This window comes from Cibotium barometz, chromosome 57 (assembly GCF_041138505.1).
Source record: "Cibotium barometz isolate CiBa-2024 chromosome 57, ASM4113850v1, whole genome shotgun sequence".
Classification (NCBI taxonomy): domain Eukaryota; kingdom Viridiplantae; phylum Streptophyta; class Polypodiopsida; order Cyatheales; family Cibotiaceae; genus Cibotium; species Cibotium barometz.
The window spans coordinates 5192302-5217295 of NC_141102.1; the positions used below are offsets into that span (position 1 = coordinate 5192302).

Genomic DNA, 24994 nt, shown 5'->3' on the forward strand with positions numbered 1-24994 from the left:
TCACAAGCTCTCCTGAGTGTACACGATGTGGGAAGCTCTGTAATGCAGCCGTGTGTAGGAGTGATGCGAGCTGGGTTGTAATGGTATCCATAGATGCCAGGGGATCCATGAGTAGGAGCCCATCCTCTACTCTGCCAGTGTATATATCTGCCATGTCATGTGTGAAGTAGATGGTAGTGTATGGCGTCGGTATGTGGGGGACTGGTGATACTGGTGATCCGGCTAGTGAAAATGCCAAGTATGTATGATCTGCCCCAATAGGACGAGGTGGAATGGAGAATGAGGTGACAAGCTGTGATGCCTCCAAAGACCCCATAATGTAGTCTACCACCGTGCCTCCGGTCCGTGTATGACCCCCATGTGGGAAGCATGTCAGCCCTCCTGATCCCGGCCACTGTAGCATCCCGTTATAAATAACGAGACGATGCCTGGCTCCCAACTCTAGTAAGTGGTCCCCATAATGTCCTCTGTCTGGTCCAGTGTCCTCTGATGCTCGAGTAGCCCCTATCTCCTCTGGATCCACAGGGTGGAGGATCTCCATGTCATCATAGTCATACACCTCACACTGTCTGCTCTGTGTGTGGGCATTGAAGTCGCCCGTAAGAAATACTTCCCCTAGTGTAGAATAATGCATAATCTCCTCTGACAGACAAGTGTATGGCGAGGCTCCTATCTCCTCCTCCTGTGGCATGTCCTCTGTAATGACATAGGAGGATCCTGATGGAGAAAAGTAACATAGAGCTATGTATATAACCCTGTCCTGTGAGAGCTGTAAGCTGATCCACATGTATCTGGCCTCTGGATCCTGTGCTACCACTCTCAGTCTCCCCTGTAGCTCCCGTCTGAATAGGACTGCTACTCCCCCCGACCCTCTCGAGGTACCCTGGCGTGTGGTCCTCCTGTATGCTGACTCCCACTGGAATCCCTCTACTCGAGGTAGCCCTCTCTCTGGGCTCTGATGTGTCTCTGTCAGAAGTATGATGTCTCTCCCCACCATAACATGCTCCAGTCGTCCAGGCTACACCCATAGTGAACCATTACAATTCCATACTGCTATGTGTATCTCTGTCAGTGGCCTGGTCTGTGTCCCATAGGCCCCAAACCGCTAATCCATGGGCCGGCCATCAATGATGACCCGACCATCTCGATAGAAGGCCTTCTTGCCTTCTCTCCTCGCGTGTAAGACTCGTGGCATGCAAGTTCTCCTATGCTCAAGCTGCATCCTCGTGAGATGATCATCCAAGAAAATAGGAGCTCCCTCTAAACCCCGTAGTATGACCCTCTTCCTCATGAAGGTGACCCTCTCCGTCTCTCCTGCAAACTGGAGGATGAGGGCTCGCTTGCGTGTTGAGTCTTTCCCAGCTCTCCATGCTTTGGTGAAGGGGAGAGGGTGCTCTTCCTTGTAGCCGAGCTTCATGCATAGATACTGTCCATCTTTCTCGGGAGTGGAGTCGGGTGTCTCGGCTATACCTGTGACTCGAATGTTGAGGCGGCGGGCATGCCTCATCTTCTCCTCCTCAATGGTGGTGTGAATGATTTGGTTTTCTTCCCTTTGAGTTTCCTCCCTCACTTCTTTGCGGATGTTCTTCTTCACCACCTCGACCCATCCTGACTGCTTGGCTTCGAGCTTTCCTTCCATGTCCTTTGTGATCTCCTTGGAGATCTCTTCTTTGATGGCCGTGAGAGTGTTGTCATTGATCTCCCCTTCTTCCTTCTCAGCATTCTTGATGGCTACCATTTCCACTTTCAATGCACTCACCTCCTCCTTGAGTGCCGTGTTCTCTTGTTCGAGGTTCGTGACCCGTGCTTCGAGAGCTATGATGTGCTTGTGAAGTTTGTTTTCCACCTCATTGAGGTTGGAATCGGATGTCTTCTTGTGCTCCTTGATTAATGCCTTCATTGCCATCTCAAGGGCCTCGAGTTTCTCTTGGAGACTCGGGGCCATTCCTCCAAATCACTCTGCAGTCCTTCCCACAGGCAGGGAGGAGAGAGAGAGAGAGAGAGAGAGAGAGAGTTATGTTGCTGCCTTGGGGGCCTGAGCAAGGGTGGGTGTGGAAAGGGGAGAGCGAAATGGCGGACTGGGGAAAGGGGAGGCGAAATGGCGGACTGCGGCGAACTGGTGGGCAGAGAGGCGAACTGGCGAAAGACAGGCGAAATGGCGAACTGGCGGGGAGAGCGAAATGGCGGACTGGGGAAAGGGGAGGCGAAATGGCGGACTGCGGCGAACTGGTGGGCAGAGAGGCGAACTGGCGAAAGACAGGCGAAATGGCGAACTGGCGGGCAGAGAGGCGAACTGGGCGGGCAGGCGGAGAGAGATGCAATAAATGTAGACTTGATTAGTAGCAAGACATGCAACAGGCTTGGTTCTGCCAGTGTGCATACACGTGTATACAAATCTACAAAATATTGGAAGGGCCTATGAGACCATGAATAGTACAATGATACCATGGGTATATAGTGCCATGGAAAAACTAAAAAAAGAACGTGAAAACTGAAAACTGAAACATGACTCTATAAGCCTCCTCATGGCAGATGTGGCTATGGTGACGGCGTGTCATATGTCGTTAGAGAATCTCATGGATCTATCTCTGTGTGGTAGAGATCCTTAGTGCTCTGGATCGGGGGTGCCTGGGACATAGGATGGAGTAGGCATGCACATTTAGAACTCCTTTGGGACACAAATATGGCCCCTGTGTACGGCTGGTATCAGCTGATGTCGATGCGGCGGTGACGGCATGGGTGACTGATGTGGATGCTCGTGCTGTGAAGAAATCAGTGATGGATCTCTGGACAACGTCTTGAATGGGTTGACCTTGTCTCTCAGCATGAGAGAGAGAGAGAGAGACAGAGAGAGAGAGAGAGAGAGAGAGTTGAAAGTAATATTAATGTCTTCAAAAGGTCCAATGGGTCTATGAGACCAAAAGTAGTATAGCAAGTCCATGGGAATCTGAGCCATGGAAAAGTCTCAGCATCATTGTCCAAAAACCCATGTCTTTCTCCTCTCACATGCATGGAACCCTTTCCTAAGTTGATGCAGTGATTTGCATCTTCACACACACCCACCCTTGAAGTTAAGAATGAAAGCACACTTCACAGCAAAGCGTACACATGCTATGCAACTACATTCCTTTAGAAAAAACCATCATTAGCAGAAGAAAAGAGCATGCCTTGAAGTTGTAACGGACACCCAATTCGGTAGAGCTAAATGTTTTTTTCTCAAGGCGAAGTTTGATTCTGTGTCCTTCTTCTTTATAAAACATAGTCACTAGTTCGCCCAAGGTGCTTCCAAGCCTGAAATACATGCATGCAGCAGGATAACAGACACAAGTTAGTGCCCTGTAACAGCAATTTAATCAAACTATACAAAGAATGATTTTCCACTCAACCTTGCAAGAGATCGTTTTTGCTCCAATGGCTCTTGACTGCTAAAAGAGAGAAAATACTTAGAATCAACTTCAGCACGCTTCCTCAGAGCCATCAAGCGGTCCTCCACCATGTCCCCTGAACAATTTACTGAATATGAGACACAGCTACTTGATTCCATCTCAAACAGGAACATTCAGAAAAGTAAAGTTGGGGACTTATCGAACACTACACAAAAATCCATGTGACAGTGTGCGCCTAAATACATGTACTACAACTGAGGAAAAACCAAACCTCACAGGACCTACAAGGCAAGGCATCATGGACGGATGCCTTACCATCTAAGATGTGATTGCCATGGTAATGCATTAAATGCGTCTTTATGTTAGAAAAAACCAACAAAGGTAAGCTTTTTTCCTGCTTTTACGTGATTATTAACCATCTCTCCAAGCATTAACTGCTAGCCACTAGTTAGTATTAGTTTGCCTAGAATATACTAACTAGCTGGTCCAGCTAAGCATGTAAAATACTTCCCCCCTTTAAAAAAAGCTCATCTATATGAGAGTGAAGCCAACAAACCAACCTATCAGGTTTATTCATGCTTCCCAATGGGTTTTGGTCCATAATAGCCCTTCAAAAATAAGGTGAGAACATATACTCAGATCGGATTCAAATTTAGCTTCATAGTGTAAGACCTTCCATCTTAACCAACTCCTTCAAGCATCATCCACATGCACGCTAGTCCTCTGCTAGCACATACAAAGTGGTAACGCATTGTAAATTGCAGTGAAGCTCGTGTTTATTGAGCTAGACATGGTATATACTTTACAAAGCTTCCATTATCTTATACTCGTTACAGTATACATTCTACTTCTAAGGTCCTCGTGACCTAGAAAGGCAATCAAATTATACTATAAAGATAACAATACAAATGGAAATCCAAGATGTTTATCTAACCCTCTTTAAACATTTGAATAATCTAAGCCCCCCCATTTACAACTAGGGAAGGTTCTACTAGCCTTCCCACCTTCACAGTTCACTCAATACAATTTTGTTTTCAGCATTGTTTGAACCAAAGCAATCATGGCAATTGGCACTACAAGGAAATCACGCTTCATAAGAATTCATCTATTATTACAGCCTCCTTGTACTGTATTAGTTTAAGCATAAGCATAAACGAGCTATGATAGCCACATGTATTGGGGTAGGTACCATTGCCAACCACTCCGCCTATGTGAAACCTATGCCTTCAGCATCATTTTAAGGTCCCGTTAGCTCTCTCAATCTAATCATTCGTTCCCAAAGACACTCCTAAGATTACAAAGTTGGATTCTCCTCGTTTGCACTAAACTAATAATCAAGGAGTTGCTCTCCCACAACAGACCCCACACTCTCAGCAGATTTTTTACAAAGACCTCAGCCAAATCCGAAGTTTTAATCATAACTCTTACTAGTAAATAGGTATTATCATAAGTCATTCATTCCTTTCTAAGATTAACCAGTTGAGGGGTGAGATAAACGTATTGAATTAACTTGACTCAAGAATTGAGTTCTTTTGGCATGGCATTGTTTCAAGTGTTAAACATAATGTGTCACGTGCACACTCTCCTTGAGTGTGACATGGACATGCTTCTACCCATTGGTCAACTTAGAGGTCGAGTACATGGCCATATTCATGTGTTTGTAATTGACACGTGCACACCCGTGTCATGGCTAACCTTCGGCATGAACTGGCTTAATCCCTGATTAGCGCAGTAGTTATAGGACAGCATCATTAACATCATCAGTAGCAAAGCATCAGCATCATCAACATCTTCATCAGCACTACCATCATCGTCAGTAGGAGAACCATCAGCATCAGCAGCATAAACACCATCATAAGCTAGCTGTAGACATGCTGTCGGCAGCCAGCAGAGGACCCAACAGCAGGCAACTGGATGCCCAGCTATTGGCCGACAGCAGAGATAATAAAGCGCAGCATTTGTATTTATTAAAAAGGGATTTTGTCCAATCAGAACAGGCAAACTGGATGCTGGCCGACCAGCACTCTACACTCATATATAAGCATAAATCAGTTTTCAGCAAGTTCATTCAGTTCATAATCATCATTCAGTCATAGCCTCAGTAGAGCATATGTAGAAGGGGGCCCAGGTCATCCCTATGAGGCTGACCATAGGCCTACATCATGTACAAGCATCTAGTTACCTTTTTGTACCATAGTAATATAAGAAAACCTGACACCTAATCTCTCTCTTCTTCTCTCTCCTCTGCCTTAATCTTGTGTTAATTAGCATCAATATTCTTAATCATGCTTAGGGCTGTGGATTAGTACAGCAAGGCTTCCGCGCATGCAACGGTAATATTGTCTAGGCTCCCAATGAGTAGCCCAGTGTGGGCAGAGTCATTGGGTTGTGTAAACACACTTAGTTGGACATTATTATATTGGTACAGTTGGTAGTCAGCTCACCAAAGTTAGTAGTCATATTATATTCATTCATTGCTCAGTCAGTCAGTCATCATCGAGTCATTGAGAACTCATGAGCAATGGTGCTACCATTGAGTATCGCTTTTCAACATTGCATATACTTCATGTTAGTAATACATGGTAGATTGGGTTTAAGTCTTTGATTAGGCACTAATTGCAATCAATCAATCATAAACACGCTTTTGAAAGCACCCATGTTACATCATGTTCATGATGCACTCTCACCTTTAAAGAAGATCATGCAACCTGTTGTTTCATGCAACCTATTGTTGAGTATGCGAAACCCCACTCTCACTCGGTCAGCTATTATGCAACCTTGAATTCATCCCTTGGCTCCTTGCTTCTCTTTTTAAAGGAAGAAAAAAACATGGAGCAAGGGAGCTCCTTCTCTTACTCTTCCATCAACAAGCTATTTTGCAAGTTGCTGATCTTGCAAGCCTTGGCCTATCGTTTCTCTTCTACTTCTGATGAAGAAAAGTTACTTCTGATGAAGAAAAGTATAAAAACTAAGGCGTACTAAGATAAGGATGGGTTCATCTCCATAATAGGATCTTATTTGCTCCGAAACCACTAACAAAACATTTTAGTTCTATGTCAATCAATTCCTTCGTTATTTTATTTGCAAAGCAAAAGTAAAGATGGCCATTAATGAAGCATCATCAGAAGCATTGGGATTGTTACATTCATACCAAAGCCTCAGTTAGAAAAGGATTGAAAGGTTGCACTTGTTGCTTGTCAAACTAAACAAATAAATCATACGATGTCAGAAGAGAACAAAGAAAAATGGGATCCTACCACTTAAGAGTGTTGATTGAAAAATTACTACTACTAGCTTTGTGTTCCGTCCACGAATTACATTCCTGAACAAACAAACAACAAAACAACTTCATCATCAAGTATTATACATGATCTCAAATGTCTAGACTATGTAGCATAAATTCTAAAAGCATTTGAACTTCATCATTGCCTTCTTCCTACTAAAGAGGCTAATGTCACGACACTTCAAAAAAACGGAATACGTATCATTTTCATTAAGTTTTTAAATTTTTGTTTACTTATAATTTTTTTTTGTAGATAAAAAATCTTTATATCAAAGATCCTATGTGGAAAGAATTCATATTGCATTTAAAAAAAATCGTGCACATGGATTGGCTATTGATAATCTATCTCACAGGTTACAATGGGCTCACGACGTAGACCTAAACATAGATAATGCACACTTCCACACATACGTCAAACAATGCACACATAGAAAGGATTAATGCCTAAGAGAGTGGCATCGATGGAAAAAAAGGCATTGAATTCTTTATTCATCAACGTCTTTAACAAGTCCGCATTAGGATAAGTACACCTAAGTATGTTCAAACTTTTTTATTTTTTTAAGATGGAAATAAAAACTACATAAATCTGAGAAAATTGGAGAAAATTGCGGGATTTTGAAAGTTTTTGAAAATTTTGGGAGGTTTTTAAAAAATGAGAAAATTGGGGGAATGTGTAAAATTGAGGGAAAAGTAAAATTCTAAGAGAAATTAGAAAAATTTAGGTTAAAAAGGAATTAAAAGTTGGGAGAATCTATTTATTAAAAAGGATTGGGTAAAATCGTTTAGGAGAATCGGGAGAAACTCAAGAATTTGATAGTTGGGGTAAACCTTAATTTGAAATAAACAATAAATTTTTATAGTTGGGATAAATTTGAGAGAGAAAAAGAGGGGGAAATCAAGCCATGCTTGGCAAAGGGGCTTGCACACAAGCAACAAGACACACAACAGGATGTGGCATCACTGCAATGAGCAAGAACGAGTGTCATATGTACGAATAAGGCAAAGTTACCACGGAACGCCGTTCCGCATACTAGAACGTGGGGACGACGTTCCCTACAAGAAGAAAATCTAGAGCGCGCCGGAACGCCCAAGAATGTTCCGATTGTGGAACTGTCACCATTTGGCTCCCTGAACAACAAGGTATCTTTAAATAAATGCAAAGATAGATTCTCACTAGATCTTTCTATGCATTTGGAGACCAATTTGATTGTCACACCTCCAGGCCTACTAGTCACACTAGCACTGCCAGAAGTACTGTTGATCATATTAGCAAAGCTCCCATCCCTCTGGAAATACCAATACATGTCACAAAACTACTGATCATATCTGCAAAGCCCAAACACTGGACATCCTAAGGATGATTGTATATTTGCATATGCATTTCATTTTGTGTGTGTGTGGAGATAAAAGATTTATTAGAAGCATGACCTGATTTTGTGTCCTGCATGCTTGCTTTTGTCCAATCTCGTAGTGTTGGGGACGCCCATAACTACTGGCTACGAGGTTGTGTGGATGCCTTTGCTTGTTGATTTGCGATTGGCTTTTTACACACACCGAAACTGGCCATCAAAAGTCTCAAAAACCATGTCTAAGACTTAGTTATGTTTTATAAGGTGGAGTGTTCACACCCACATTGAAAATAGGTGTGAACACCCCAATGGGCACACAAACATTTAATTCATTTGTAAGAGGACTTGATGGACACAATATCACATACGTGGACTCCTGATATTCTAAAATAAAAGATAGTAAACAGGGCATCGATGGCCACGTGGGTAAGTGTTTGGGTGGAGGATTTGTTTTATTTTGTTTTCATCTTTGGTACTTGGAAATCCGGTGCAAGACCACCCTCTACATGTATTTGTAAATACTCCCAGTAATAAAGTTTTATTTATAAGGGGGGAGGGGAGGGGAGGGGAGGGGACCCGTTCCGAACCCATTGTGTTGTCAAGTTTCCCAAATCCTTTATACTCATTAAATTGAGTGTGGGTGAGTGTGGTTGTAACTGGTAAAACTATCTGTACTTAGTGTCTTTAATGTGTGGTTTAATATTCCTAGAAATTTGGATTGTACCATCCACCTCGGTTTCATCGGTATTAGAGCCCGGTTTCCTCGCTCATACCTTGGTGGGATACTAATCCAGTTTCAAGGGATAGCTCCACATTTGTTGCTAATTGAAGAAGGATGACCGTTCACCCACTCATGTGAGTACTTCTCAAGGGAGACGCCTAACGGTTCAACTGGAACTTGACCTTGGGGAAGCTCTTAGACTAAAAGAGAAACAAGTGGAGGAACTTCGAGCCCAGCTTCACATGGAGGAAGAGAAGCTTGAGAAGAGCAAAGCTGATTTGGAAGCCAGACGGGTTGAAAAAGGTAAACAAGTTCTTGACACTTCTCATGTAGAGCAAGAGTCTTCTTTATTTGTGAATTTTGCAACTCAATTGCAAGTAAACCCTAGAGATTTAGCTCTTTCCTATCTCATAAGGAAAGGTGAGGTGGTTTTGGGGAAGGATGCCAACCTTGTATTTATGAAACCTCTTCGTGATAAGTAAGGAAGTGGGGCTGCCAGGACAGCTCAGATATATGCACAAGAGGACACTTCTCTATCCGTGCCAGGTGGTACCTATGCCTAGATCTATTTTTGGTGGACCTCGTGGAGGCATGCAAATGCGGGAAGAGAGTCATGGTGACTTGCAGCCCAAAGCCTATGCAAGAAAGTCTATGCATGGAATCCCAAAAACCACAATTATGCATGATAAAGGCAAGGTGCCTAATGTAAATGTTAAGAAGAACAAAGGGCAAATGTGTGGTGGTGATGCAGGGCCTAATGATGGAGGCAAAGGGAAAAGAAAGCAGGATGTATGTATTATGGAAGATGCCATATCCAAGGACTCCACCCCCCACCAGCATCAAGGGAGTGTAGAGTTTAAAACAGGCAAAATTTGATGATTATCATGGGGATTTGCATGTAGATAAGGCATTGGCTTTTATATCTCAATTTGAGATAGCCTTATTGGAAGAAGACTAAAAGAGAAGTCAAAGCTTCGACAAGTGGGCCATCATCTTAAAGGAATTGCGAGCTCTTGGTGGTTAGCCGAAAAGCTTTTGGGCATTGCACCGAAGACTTGGATAGAATTTAAAGAGAACTTCTGCAAGCAATTTGTACCTCCCCATTTCGAGAGAGATATCATTAAGGAGTGGGGTTCACTTAGGCAAAAAGAGCATGAAAAGGTACAATCATACCATGCACGCTTTTGCTAAGTTTTCCTCAAAGTCTTACCTTTTCAACATATCTCTGAGGCAGAGAAGCTGAGAAAGTTTGAAGCTGGCTTACAACCTATCATTCAGGACAGCTTAGATCTCTACCCTCGTGCTAATTTTCGAGAGGTATTTGCTTCAGCCATGGTAGCTGAAAAAGTGCATGTAAAGCATCTCACAGAGAGGATAAATGCATGTTTGGGTAAGGACCATAAGGTTGGTCCGAAATTGCACAAGTTGGGATACCGAATCTCGTGATGCAAAGAGGCAAAAGAGGGCTGCAAATGCTGAATCAAATCAGCCCCCTAAAAAGAAGGAAAAAAAGGATAATCTGGGCCTCTCTAGGCAAGACAAAATTGAATATATGGAGGGCAAATGTGTCTGGTCTGGCAAGTAAAGAGCATCAAATGTGTCCAAAGTGGAAAATTGAGAAGGAAAAGAAGCTGCAAGTTAATACTATGCCGGATGTACAAGGGAAGAATTCCCATGCTCCACTTGCATTGGGTCAACTCAAGGATCAGCCTACCCTCTTCATGTTTGACAATTGCTCTACAGACAACTTCATCTCATCTCACATGGCTGCTTCTTTGGGCCTTTGCATGGATGATATGGGAAGATTGTTGCATGTTCCGTATTTGTAGACAAGACCGTGAAGGTCACCCCTGTGATTGGGAAACTTCACATTCATATAAAGGGTTATGTGGACCATGAGGACTTTTTGATTGCTCCATTGTAGGGATGTGATGTGTTATTGGGTATGCCTTGGCATGCGCGAAGCCGGATTATAAGAATAAGAAGATAGTGATAACTCACAAGCATAAGAAGCATACTACTGATGCAGGAGTAGCTAGGGACACTATTCCAGTTGTATGACATATACAGATAAATAAAGCGATGAAAAAGAGCATTTCCTTGTACTTGATTTTTGTTCATGATGTTGTAGAACATAATAATGTACATGTGGATGCTCTAGATAAAAGCAAGCTCAATTTTCTTCGTGGGTTTAGTGATTCTTTGCAGAGTCTCTACCTGCTAACATGCATGTGACATGCGAGGGATTGATCGTAGTAAAACAACCTTAGCCTTAACTAAACTGCACTTAGAAACACTTAAGACATAGAGAATGGTTTCAATGCAATGCAACTATATTAAATGAGATGGTTACAACCGAGATCTAAAACGATTGATGATGATGATGATGCTGACTCTGACTGAATGGTTCTGAATGCTGAACTGCTGTACTCCACCCTTCCTATGGTCTTGGGCTGAAGACCACCAAAACGATGGACACCTTGGACTGAATGATGTAATCTGCCTTTATATGTGAGTTTTACTGCTGGTCGGGCTGTGCCTAGGGCTGTTGGCCTGCAGAATATCTCCACGACTACCTTTGATGAGCAGTCGGCTCCTAGAGAAATCCCACGACTGCATAATACATAAACCAAGGTCCAAATGACAAAAATCACACCACAACTTTAGACTTCACACCACTACATGGAAGCATCATGCCATGAGTCATGACTCTCAGCTCTATCATCATTCTGCTTCCTCATCATCTTCTTCTTCCTCCACATGAGAGGGAGATGAAGCATCCTCATCATCACCTTGCCCTGCAGTGGCAACTTCCACTTTTGCATTTCTGCCTCCCAATCCCTCATCCTCCTCAAGCTCTTAAATTTTTTGCAAGGAAATCAGCCTTTCATCATCTTTCTCTTTATTGATCATCTCCAAAGTCACTTCCATCTTCTCATACCCTCTAGCCTTGATTTTAGATATGAGTCGAAGATTTGTGTATATAAACCACCTTCTCGGTGTTTGTGACCTTCACCCTGCTTCTTCTTTTTGTATGAATGAGAGAGAAAGTGCTCCAATTTCTCTCACATGGAGAAGCTGTACTCCCTTGAAAAAGCACACGAATTGCAAGCTGTTGCAATTTGGGAGAACTTGCACCAAATGCCTCCCACCACTTGACTGCCTCATTCATTCTCCTCATCTTTTGCTAGTGCACGAGAGAAGGAACCCCCCTCTGATCTGTACACATCCAACTCATCTGTTAGCACTCATCCACATGGAGCTTCTATACCTGTGTTTTGTTCCTGGCCTTCACAGTTACCCGGTTTCTTCATGTTCCTTGCCTTTTGTTGGCGGTGGAGTGCTGTTTTTTTTTGCTGGACAGCAATGTTTTGGCTGCGTTTTGCTTCCCACATGAGTTTTCTATACTTAGAGGGGGCCTATCTCCAACTACTTCACTTGAAGATCACTTTCAGGAGCTATTTTGTATCTGTGGAGACTTTCTTCTGTGACAGGAGTTTACACATTTTGGAGGAGAGCAGTGATCTTTTTAGAGATCCTGAGCAGATTTTATTTTGTCCTAGCCTGTGTTTTTTGCAGTGTTTGCAAAGAAAGGAGGGCGTTTTGCCTTTGAGATGTGATCCTCTCTCATGGATCATTTATTTGTTGCTGATTCTTGGGATCTGATTCTACTTATGGAACAGTCTTCTGCTATCAGTGATGCTTTTGAGGACTTTGTTACCACTGCAGTTTATATTCCCGCTTCCCTTCCTCATTGTGAGGAGTCTACCGCTACCTCTCTTCGTGATGCTTTTGAGGATGCCCCTCCCCCTACCAGTTCTACAGGTTAGTTGTTTTGGAGGATGGTTTTTTGGACCCAGTGGGATGCTTTGGATCTGTGGTTGCTGTTAGAAGTCATCTCCTGTCTATTTGTATACACCAGGGCCTCTGTTGTGGGTGTGCCCGCCCGTATATCATTTTTCCACACTCCCCGTATTTTTTCCCTATTTTTTCCCATTTTTTCCTAGTGGCTGGAGGGCTGCCAGGTGATGCCAGGACCACTCTGAGGCTGGCCGACTGCATCTGTAGCAGTCGTGGGCCATCTGAGTGCTGGCCGACTTGATCTGAGCAGATGTGGGGATCAGATGCTGGCCGACTGCTGTTTTTCAGCAGTCGTGGACATTTTATGAGTCGTGGGCCTCTTCCAGAGCTGGCCGACTGCCCTCATGGCCTTGTATATATTCCCCCCCATCCTCCTCCACTTTCTCAATTCAGTTTTCTTCGGGATCTTGTGTATAGAGAAGAGTTTACACACATCTCTCAGTGTTTCTTGTGCTGATTATTTTCTGCAGTCTACTTGCTCTTGTCTACCCAAGTTTGGATATCATTTCCGCTGCATATTCTGACATGGTATCAGAGCCCTAGGCTCTAGCAGATCTTGGGCGTTTTTCTGAGCAAGAGGGGGAGCAACAAGTTGCTGATCGGTGGACTGTTTCGGGCTGAACGGGAAGTGAAGGTGCAAGAGGAAGGCGGGCAGAGGTGCTGGACAGCCACTTGCATATTCTCTGATTTTCAGATTTTTTTCCCACCCACCCACCCTTTCAGGTTACTCTCCGAGATGGCGGATTTACTCGAGATGGCAGAGAAGCACGTGAAGATTCCGACTCTCCCCACGTTCCCTGTGGATCGGCAGTTGGACGGGTCCAATTATGGCATCTGGACGGTCATGATGGAGTCAGTTCTGGAGTCATATGATCTTGCTGATTTTATTATCAAAGGGGTGCCAAGGCCGGAAGCTGAGGAAGGGGAGGTTTTATCCGCGAGGAAGGACCGAGAGGCACAGGCACAAATGTGGGACCGTGTCAACGCCAGGGTCCAGTCATTTATATTCCTCAATTGCACACCACAGGTGATCAACCATGTGAAGCACATGACGCTGGCGAGAGGCATATGGGAGCACTTGGCTTCTTTGTACAACAGGGTATCACCCATGAAGCGGATATCCTTGGAAGTGCAGATGCGGGTTATGAACCCTGCAAAGTCTTCGACGATGCGGGAACACATTAACAAGCTGCAGGCCCTTCAGCAGGAAGTCCTTCAAGCTGGGAAAGAGATATCGTCCAAAGATATGGCCATCACGTTACTTTCCCACTTGCCTGGTCAGTATTCCGCTTTCTATTCCTCGTTGATCACGAGTGGCAGGCTCAGCACCATTACTTGGGAGGAGCTTGTGCCAATGGTCTTGGACCAGGAGGAACGTTTCACGAACCCTCCTCACGGCGGAGGTTCGGAGGCCTTAACTGGCCAACGGTCGAAAGGCCGTAATACCAACAAGGGCAAAGGGAAGGCTTCATCAGATAAGTCTTCCGAGAAGAAGCCTGATCCAGAACGAGAGAAGCTGAAGGCCGAAAGATCGTGTAATGATTGTGGCGAGAAAGGCCACTATTGGAGGAAGTGCCCTAAGCGGACAGGGAAGAGTGCTGAGTCCTCAGCCTCAGCTGCGAAGACTCCGGCATTTGTGCACTTGGAGATGGTGGACTCCGATGATTCATCGTCTTCGAGCGAGGGCAATTGGCTTCACCGCAAAGGATACTCGGGAATGGATTCTCGACAGTGGTGCTTCCAGGCACATGACTCCATCCCGTGACTTCTTCCTGGATCTGAAGCGGCAGTCAGGTCGTATCTTTATTGGTGATAATTCCACTATTCCGATTCATAGTGAGGGCCGGATGGAGATCATTCCCGACGGCAAGGGGGGCAAGCATGCTTCCCGTGTTCTTTACGTCCCTGCTCTGGGCTTTCATCTTTTGTCAGTGCATGAGGTATGCAAGACTGGCTTTCGGGTGGAATTTGAGGAGCATTCAGTTGCTCTAAGGGACCGTAAGACAGGCAAAGTTGTTTGGGAAGGCGGTGTGGAGAACGGTATCTACAAACTCTCTGCACTCTCCTCACTGACAGGCTCTCAGGTCGGAGACTTGTGGCACTTTCGTTTTGGCCACTTGAATGTGGATGCTTTGCGGCGCGCCTTCCGGGACCAGATGGTGGTTGGCTTGCCAGATGTTGGTAGTAGGCAAGGACGCTGCAGTTCTTGCATACGTGGTAAGCAGCACAGGGAATCCTTTCCGAAGCAGGCTTCCAGGCGGGCTTCGAAACCTTTGGAGTTGATTCACACTGACTTGTGTGGACCACATCAGATACCATCCTTGGGAGGATCTCTCTACTTCATGCTGCTTGTTGATGATTGTACCAGATTCACGTGGGTCTACTTTCTTTCACAGAAGGACCAGGCTTTTGCTCGGTTCAAGGAATGGCACGTGATGGTGGAGAAAGAGTCTGGATTTCAGGTCAAGACTCTCAGGGCTGACAAAGGAGGGGAATTCTCCTTGACTGTATTCTTTCGGTTTTGTGCAGCTCATGGCATCAAGAGGGAATTGGCCAATACCGGATCGCCTTCGGAGAATGGAGTTGTTGAACGTAAGAACAGGACTGTGGTGGAGATGGCGAGGACCATGCTGGAGCATCGAGATCTTCCTCGTCCACTGTGGGGTGAGGCTGTGGCGACAGCTGTCCATACCATTAACCGCTCTCCGACGACTTCTGTACCCCATATGACTCCATTTGAGGCATATTTTGGCAGGAAACCCGATGTCTCGCACTTCCGTGTCTTTGGGAGTGACGCGTATGTACATATTCCGAAGAAGCAGAGGGGGAAGCTTGACTCCAAGTCCCGCAAGCTGGTATTTGTGGGGTATAACTCTCTTTCCAAAGATACAGGTTGTATGATCCAGAGAGGAACGAGATTGTTGTCAGCCGGGATGTGGTCTTTGACGAGCATGTTCCAGCATCCACTGTCGAGGAGCCGCCACTTCTTGGAGATCCAGAGTCTGATGATGATTCCCAGTCTATCACTCCAGTTGATCCACCTCAGTCATCACAGGAGGTTGAGCCCGCAGCTGGAGTTGAGCCCCCGCGACCACAGGAGGCTCCACGATCTGTTCGAGTACCTAGGTGGTTGATGGACACCCTTCGGGAGTCAGGTGTCACGGAGCTACCCTCCGAGTGGACCACAGAGGACGGCCCTCGAAGATCACATCGAGTTCGAGATAAAAGCAACACGGCAGAGCTTCTTCAGGTGAACTATGCTCTTATGTCTCGTATCATGCGGGATAAAGAGCCCACTTCCGTAAAGGAAGCCCTTTCACAGGATACTTGGAGGGAAGCCATGCAGGTGGAACTTGACGCCATCGAGAAGAACAACACTTGGGAGTTGGTACCGAGGCCGTCGAAGCGGTCAGTCATTGGTGTCAAATGGGTCTTTAAGACCAAGTACGCGGCTGATGGGTCGGTGGACAAACACAAAGCCAGGCTTGTGGCTAAGGGTTATGCTCAGCGGCCAGGCATCGACTACGAGGATACCTTTGCACCGACAGCACGGATGACCACGATTCGGACCGTTCTTGCCCTTGCTTCTTCTCAGAGGTGGCCCGTGTACCAGATGGATGTAAAATCGGCGTTCCCTAATGGTGACCTGCAGGAGGAGGTGTACGTTGAGCAGCCTCCAGGCTTCATTGTTCCAGGATCGGAAGGGATGGTTTACAGGTTACGTAAGGCCTTGTATGGTCTTAAGCAGGCTCCGCGGGCTTGGAATCAGAAGATTGATTCCTTCTTTATTCGGACTGGATTCCAGAGATCGGTTGCAGATCCGAACCTGTATCTCTTTCAGGAACGCGGCATGGTCACACTCATCATCCTTTATGTGGATGATCTCATTCTCACCGGCGGTCATGTGGAGCACATTGGAGTGACGAAGGCTGCCTTGTCAAAGGAGTTTGAGATGACCGACTTAGGCTTACTCCACTTCTTCTTGGGATTGGAGATCTGGCAGACCCAGAGGGGGTTTTTCGTCTCTCAGCAGCGGTATGTTCATGAGTTGCTTGAGGCCTTTGGGATGGAGAACTGCAAGCCTATTACTTCGCCGATGGACCCGAACACAAAGTTAACCGTTACAGATCCTTGTGAGCCAGTTGATGCCTCGCAGTACCGGAAGTTGGTTGGTTCATTGATCTGGTTGCTGAACACCAGATTGGACTTGAGCTTCTCCGTGGGGCTGTTGAGCTCTTTTATGCAGACGCCATTGAAGACTCATTGGGACGCAGGATTGCGGATCTTGCGGTATCTGCAGAGTACGAAGGATCTGGGACTCTTTTACACAGGAGGGAATGGAGTCAAGCTCCAAGGTTGGAGTGACTCAGATTGGGGAGGAGATCCAGACACGAGGAGATCTACTTCAGGATACACTTTTACCCTCGGCTCAGGAGCGGTTTCTTGGAGCAGCAAGAAGCAGCCGACTATTGCCCTTTCTTCGACAGAGGCAGAGTATCGGGCTGCTTGTGGTGCTGCTTGTGAGGTTGTATGGCTGCGGAGGCTGCTTGGCGAGATGGGGTTTCCACAGAGGGAGCCCACAGTCATCCAGTGTGATAACCAGAGTTGTATAGCTATTGCTCGGAACCCGGTTTTCCATGCCCGGACCAAGCATATAGAGATACAGTATCACTTTGTTCGTGAGAAGATCTTGGCTGGTGACATCTTGCTACTTTATTGTTCGACGGAGGACAATGCGGCGGACCTCTTCACGAAGTCTCTACCTCAGGCTACGCTCAGGCGGCACTCCAGCTCCCTGGGGTTGGTTACACAGCCAGGAGCTGAGAGGGGGTGTTAGAAGTCATCTCCTGTCTATTTGTATACACCAGGGCCTCTGTTGTGGGTGTGCCCGCCCGTATATCATTTTTCCACACTCCCCGTATTTTTTCCCTATTTTTTCCCATTTTTTCCTAGTGGCTGGAGGGCTGCCAGGTGATGCCAGGACCACTCTGAGGCTGGCCGACTGCATCTGTAGCAGTCGTGGGCCATCTGAGTGCTGGCCGACTTGATCTGAGCAGATGTGGGGATCAGATGCTGGCCGACTGCTGTTTTTCAGCAGTCGTGGACATTTTATGAGTCGTGGGCCTCTTCCAGAGCTGGCCGACTGCCCTCATGGCCTTGTATATATTCCCCCCCATCCTCCTCCACTTTCTCAATTCAGTTTTCTTCGGGATCTTGTGTATAGAGAAGAGTTTACACACATCTCTCAGTGTTTCTTGTGCTGATTATTTTCTGCAGTCTACTTGCTCTTGTCTACCCAAGTTTGGATATCATTTCCGCTGCATATTCTGACAGTTGCTAACCGTGCCTAGGGCACAATGGTACTTCCAGAGTTTTTTGGATTTGGATCAGAATCAGGTTGGGCTTGTACCAGTCCAACGACATCTTTTTCAGAGGGGGATGTCACGTGCATCCCGCAATTGGATGCCACGTAGGTGCAGGACCTGGGATGGTGAACTGGTCCCATGTGAGCCCAGTCCGGGACGAGTCAGCCAGGGATCCATCTCAGTCATCCGAGGTCAGGTGTGCATTGTCCTGCACATGAGTCCAAGGTCAGGTGTAAACTGTCCTGCACATGAAACAGTGCCAGTCCGCGCTGTGAGTCTCCCTCTAGAATGATGTCAGTGGTTCTGTGTATCTGGTTTGGTACCGGATGCCAGATCACTGAGTAGATTATGTTTAGGACAAGGGGCCAGCCCATAGGGCTACCCCGGATCTGAGTGTGGGCACGGGAACGGTGTAGAACCACCCCCATGAGGGCCAGGAAGGCCCAGGCTGAACCCACCAGCCATGGAGGGGCTGTAGGACAGCCCTAGGGCACAGATCAGGCAATCTCCAGGGGATTACAGCCTTTAGATGGCTGCACCCTTCATCATGTTGGTAGCCAGATCCCACAACCGGCCACCTAAACAGTCTTCTCACAGTCGAGTCCTGGGTAGGGCATGTATGGGGCAGCCCATACAGGCTGCCCAGCCTTGGGATTGTGGACAAAAGTGGTGTCCAGCCAATCAGAAGTAGGCGCATCACTTTCAGCCTGTTAGGGAAAAAAGGCAGTATTTTTTGGGATTTAATTCAGCATTTATTGCTGAATTTCACCAGTCGTGGGACAATAAGCTGTTTTTCAGCTGGCCGACTGCTCCTGAGGAGGAGTATAAATAGGGTAGGCCTAAATCCCATCATTCATCTCAGTTTTCACCAAGTGCTCAAGCCAATCAAGGGCCAGTCAAGCCAAGGAGATTGCCAAGCAAAGGGGTGGACTTCTAAAGGTCAAGGGCAGGATTTTCCAGCCAAGAAAAGGTCAAGTTTTCTGTATTTGTTTTCAGATTTACATCATTCTAATAAAGCAAATACACCATCCGTGGTGGGGGCCCTACAGAGGGTGATTGGGACCCAATACTGTGTCCTCTCCATCTCCCCCTTCTCTCTCTATTTTCTGCACATCTCCTTTCAGTTTGTGCGTTAATTCCGTCGCGAAAAGAGTGCTGATTTCTGAGTTTTGAAGTGCCGATCCTTCTCCGAAGCTTCCGCCTATTACAGTGGTATCAGAGCCTACTTCAAGGACAAAGATTCAGCAAAGAAAACCAGAAAATTTTTTCGCTTGTGTGGTTGGTTTTTAGACGCCGGTGGACTACCCCTTTCGGAGTGACTCCTGTCCCTCGAAGGACGGTTGGTTTTTAGCCTCCGGAAGCCTCCAGAAGTCTCCCACACAGATAGTGGATGGTCAGATTGCGTTCCGGAAAGGAATTGCATTTTCCTGCTATGGCGAGCTTTGGCGACGAGAGAGACCAGAACCATGGGACCAGAGTGCACCAGGCAGCCCAGCTAGGGCACCCGGCTTGAGTGTCACAGACATGTTCCAGCAGATGATGCGAGCAATCGCAGACCAGACAGCCAAGTTGGATGAGCAGAAGGCGCGGATTTTGGCTCTGGAGGAGCGTTCTCGCTCTCCAGTGTCGCGTTTTCCATCTCCTCCTCCCTCTCCCTCTGTATCCCAGATACCAGATCCTCGTTACAGGGACCCTCTCGCGGGGTCACAGCCACAGCCAAGCTCCTTGCTTGAGATGCAGATGCGTGCATTGGAGATTCGACAACGCGAAGACGACGCCATGCGACGAGTGGAACACGAGCGTTACCTCAGAGCTTTGGACGCCAGATTGACACCGGCGGCGCCCTCGAATCATTTTCCCGAGAAAATGAATTTCAGTAAGTATAATGGTAAACTCGATCCCACAACTCTTTATTCATGGTTACATCAATTTGAAGCTTACTTTGCCGCAGTTAGGAAAACAGATACTGACAACGTGATCTTAGCTAGTTGGTACTTGGAAGGTGAGGCCATTCCTTGGTGGACTCAGTGGGCTCATGCCCACACCAGAGCAAGTATGGCAGCTTATGGGTGGGACGAATTCGTCCGCGACCTTAAGCAGCCGTTTCTACCGCCCCACTACCTTGAGCGACTCGAAGACGAGTTCAGGGGAGCGCGTCAGAACGTGCAACCAGTCCTTCAGTTTGCCAATAAAATTTCGACCTTGTGTCTGCAATTAGGCTTATCTGATACGGACAAGAAAGGGCAGTTTTTGTATGGCCTGGACACGCAAATCCAATGGGAGGTGCGTATGTTTAGGCCAGCCACCTTTGAGGACGCACTCTCACTTGTGCAGAGTGCAGAAATGAAACACAATGGTGGCAAGCCCAAGACTTCCCAGCCGGCTTCTCCGAAGGCTAACACCTCGGGGGGCAAAAGCCAGAACCAGACGGGGTCTTCCCCAGGACAAAGCCCGGGAGCCTCTGGCTCCAAGAACTCGAACAATGCGTCTAAGCTTACTCCAGACCAAAAAGCGGAGGCACGCAAGACAGGTGGCAAGTTGAGTGCTGAGGAGCTTTCTGAGTACAAGAAGGAGAGTAGATGCTTCTTTTGTCATACAAAAGGACATACTTCTCGGGATTGTCCGAAGAAGCCTCCAAAGGCCGCCGCCGCCTCCACAGCTTCCGTGGTGAGCACAGCTCCCACACAAACCCCAATGGCTAACCCTAGTTCTTCAACCCCCGGTGCTTCAGTTGGAGCAATTATTAGCCGGGAGCTCGAAGATAAGCAGAAGGGCGCCCATGACCAAGAGTATGAGCGCAACGAATTGCTCAAGTCCTTTGGCTACATAGGTGGCCAGAGAGTCGTCTTGTTTGACAGCGGCAGCACGGAGGATGTGGTTACGGAACAAGCCGCTAGGCGTGCCCGTTTCGAGCTGACCCCGGTGGACAAACAGGTTGAGGGTTTTAGCACAGGTATGACAACGAGTGTCAAGTATGAAGCTCTAGGTGCTAAGTTAGTGATTCAAGGCATAGAGTTTGTGCGTGACTTTATGGTTGCCCCTCTTGTAGGAGCAGACATAATTTTGGGTATCCAGTAGTTTCACAAGTTTCTTCCTAATGTCAAGTGGGACAAGCACACGTTCCAAATCAATCGGAATGTGTCAAACATCCCGGTGACCATTAAGTGTGAGCCAGGTATTCCAAACTTTCCGCTCATAAGCCACTTGCAGGCTAAGCGAGCAGTCAGGAAAGGCGCACAGTGTGCGATGATTTACATCCAGACAGCTCAGACGGTGGCCAGTGCTTCCGAGAAGTACTCGGTTCTCCATGAAAAGTTCCAGAAGATTTTTCTTCGGGACAGTCTCCCTCCCCAGCTCCCCCTGTCCAGACCGGAGGATCACAGGATTGACCTCCTCCCAGGCTCGGAACCCCCGAGCAAGTTTCCGTATCACCTTTCTAAGGCAATGGAATCGGAGTTGGACCGCCAACTCCAAGAATTGTTGCAAGTTGGCTTCATCCGCCCCAGCGTGTCGCCATTTGCAGCCGATCTTGTTTGTCAAGAAGAAAGATGGGTCTTCCCGGTTGTGCGTCGATTATCGTGCACTCAACAAGCTGACTATCAAGAGCAGATTCCCAATGCCTCGAATTGACTATATTCTCGAGAGGCTGAATGGAGCAAGAGTTGATTGGAGAGTGTGTGTTCATATTTCTGGACGACATACTCATATTTTCAGCTACAGTTGAGCAGCATGACATTGATGTGGAGAAAGTCCTTAAGTTGCTAGAAAGCAACGAGCTCTATGTCAATGAAAAGAAGTCAGAATTTTATCTGTTCCAGGTACATTACTTGGGATATATATTAGTGCCGAAGGCATTCGACTTGATCCGGCTAAAGTGGCCGAGATTGTGAACTGGGAAGTACCTCAGACAGCTTATGACATTAGATCATTTGTGGGTATATGCCAGGCATATTCCACCCACATTGACAAGTTTTCTGATCTCTCAGCAGATCTCACCGATCTCCTAAAGGGAGTGAAAACAAGAAGGCAAAAGATTCGAATGACTCCACGAGCATTGGAGGCATTCCAGAACCTCAAGGTGGCTTTGTCAAAAGCGCCTTGTTTAGCCCTTGCCTCGTGGGACGAACCATTTCAAGTAATCACCGATGCGAGTAACATCGCAATTGGAGGTGTATTGCAACACAATGGTCATCCGGTAGCTTACATGTCTCGTAAGTTACTGCCCGCCGAAAAGAACTACTCAGTCTATGATCGTGAACTCCTAGCAGTTATACAGGCCTTGAAACATTGGAAACATTTCCTGTATGGCCGTGACTTCGAGGTTCGCACTGACCATCAGGCATTGCGCTGGATTCAGACGATGCCAAGTGCACAGTGGAGTGATCGACAACACCACTGGAGTCGGATATTCCAGCAGTTCGGTGGCATGATTGAGTACCTTCCAAGAAAGGCCAATCCAGTGGCCGATGCTTTGAGCAGGAAGGGACAAGTATCTGCGATTCAGACCACTAGACTTGACCTTGTTGGTACAGGACTAGAAGACATGAAGCACACGTACGCGGATTCCGAGGAATTCGGTACTCAGTGGGAACAGGCATTGGATGCCACAGGACCATGCCATTTTCTGATACGTGATGGTTGGCTTTTCTACAAAGGCCGACTATGTGTCATGAAATCATTCCGGGCAGCTCTTCTCCATGATGCCCATGATGCCATTACAGGTGGTCATAGGGGCATGAATTCGACTCTGGAGAAATTAGAACGGCAATACTATTGGCCAAAGATGAGGCGTGATGTGTTTACATATGTACCACGTTGTGACATCTGTCAAAAGGTGAAAGCTCCTCGTGGAAAGAAGATAGGGTTGTTACAGCCTTTGCCAACTCCCGAGGGTCCTTTCCAGGACATTTCGATGGACTTTGTCACAAATCTACCTCCCAGTCCGAGTAAGCGTAATACGCAGTGTTTAACTATTGTTGATAGGTTCAGCAAATTTGTTATGCTTATTCCTTGCAGGGCCAATGTGACCGCCGAGGATGTTGCCCAGCTATTCATTCGGCATTGGTACCCGATTGGCGGGATTCCTAGAACCATAGTGTCAGACCGAGATGCCAAGTTTACCAGTCATTTTTGGAGGGCATTGTTTGATAATTTTGGTACTAAATTGAATTTTTCCAATGCATTCCACCCACAGACAGATGGCCAGACAGAGATATACAACCAGTTGGCCTTTGATGTGCTGAAGTGTTATGTCCACGATCAGCAAGGTAAGTGGGAATCGTTTTTGCCTTTAGTTCAAGCTGTTTTGAATGACTCTTTTTCTTCAGCTATTGGTAGGACTCCATATGAGGCAGCGTTTGGAAGGCCTTTCCAGTCGTTGTTAACCAGGAATTCGTCTTCAGTACCTGAGGCGAACAGAGTGACGAAGTCTTACCAGGAGATCCTAGAGTCCGTTAAAGACAGATTGGCTAAAGCGCAAGAGGCCTACACTCGACAGGCCAATAAAGACCGAAGGGACATGAAGTTTTCGGAAGGGGATTGGGTGTATCTTCGGATTATGAAGCAAAGATTGAAGCAGGTGGGCAAGCGATGCCCAAAGTTGTCTTTCAGGAGCTTCGGACCATTTCCCATCCGGAAAAAGATTAATGAGGTGTCTATGCAGTTAAAGCTACCTCCGAGTTGGACTATGTACGATGTATTTCATGTCAGTTGGTTAAAGCCATATGCAGGTCCACCCCCTTCAGAGGTCAAAGACGAAGCGGAACCAGACATTATTGATGAAGCAGAAGTAATGGTTCCAGAACAGATCCTTCTGCACCGTTTCAAGCATGGCTCAGGCCGAAGACTACGACAATTCCTCACGAAGTTTTAGGACCGAGGAACTCATGAAGCGGTATGGCTCGACAAAGAATTTCTCGAAGACTATCCGGCATTATTGACGGATTATTTGGAGGCTATGCAGCTTCCGTCAAGTTGAGCAGAAGGGGATGTCACGTGCATCCCGCACTTGGATGCCACGAAGACATTTCTGTACAGAAGGTGTAGGACCTGGGATGGTGAACTGGTCCCATGTGAGCCCAGTCCGGGACGAGTCAACCAGGGATCCATCTCAGTCGTCCGAGGTCAGGTGTGCATTGTCATGCACATGAGTCCAAGGTCAGGTGTGCACTGTCCTGCACATGAAACAGTGCCAGTCCGCGCTGTGAGTCTCCCTCTAGAATGATGTCAGTGGTTCTGTGTATCTGGTTTGGTACCGGATGCCAGATCATTGAGTAGATTAGGTTTAGGACAAGGGGCCAGCCCATAGGGCTACCTCGGATCTGAGTGTGGGCACGGGAATGGTGTAGAACCACCCCCATGAGGGCCAGGAAGGCCCAGGCTGAACCCACCAACCATGGAGGGGTTGTAGGACAGCCCTAGGGCACAAATCAGGCAATCTCCAGGGGATTACAGCCTTTAGATGGCTGTAGGGCATGTATGGGGCAGCCCATACAGGCTGCCCAGCCTTGGGATTGTGGACAAAAGTGGTGTCCAGCCAATCAGAAGCAGGCGCATCACTTTCAGCCTGTTAGGGAAAAAAGGCAGTATTTTTTGGGATTTAATTCAGCATTTATTGCTGAATTTCACCAGTCGTGGGACAATAAGCTGTTTTTCAGCTGGCCGACTGCTCCTGAGGAGGAGTATAAATAGGGTAGGCCTAAATCCCATCATTCATCTCAGTTTTCACCAAGTGCTCAAGCCAATCAAGGGCCAGTCAAGCCAAGGAGATTGCCAAGCAAAGGGGTGGACTTCTAAAGGTCAAGGGCAGGATTTTCCAACCAAGAAAAGGTCAAGTTTTCTGTATTTGTTTTCAGATTTACATCATTCTAATAAAGCAAATACACCATCCGTGGTGGGGGCCCTACAGAGGGTGATTGGGACCCAATACTGTGTCCTCTCCATCTCCCCCTTCTCTCTCTATTTTCTGCACATCTCCTTTCAGTTTGTGCGTTAATTCCGTCGCGAAAAGAGTGCTGATTTCTGAGTTT

The 24994-nt window shown here is 46.7% G+C and overlaps 1 protein-coding gene across 3 annotated transcripts in view; it reads right to left on the reverse strand.

Moving 5' to 3' along the window:
* LOC147606343 (trafficking protein particle complex subunit-like protein) overlaps positions 1-24994 on the reverse strand; it is a 64695-nt gene that overhangs the window by 36077 nt on the left and 3624 nt on the right. For all 3 annotated transcript variants that reach the window (XM_086792189.1, XM_086792188.1, XM_086792191.1), the window contains exons 2-4: positions 6644-6708; positions 3387-3501; positions 3168-3291 (exon numbers count right to left, since the gene is read on the reverse strand). In XM_086792189.1, the coding sequence (XP_086648315.1) occupies positions 3168-3291; positions 3387-3501; positions 6644-6708 (304 nt within the window). The remainder of the gene's footprint in view (positions 1-3167; positions 3292-3386; positions 3502-6643; positions 6709-24994) is intronic.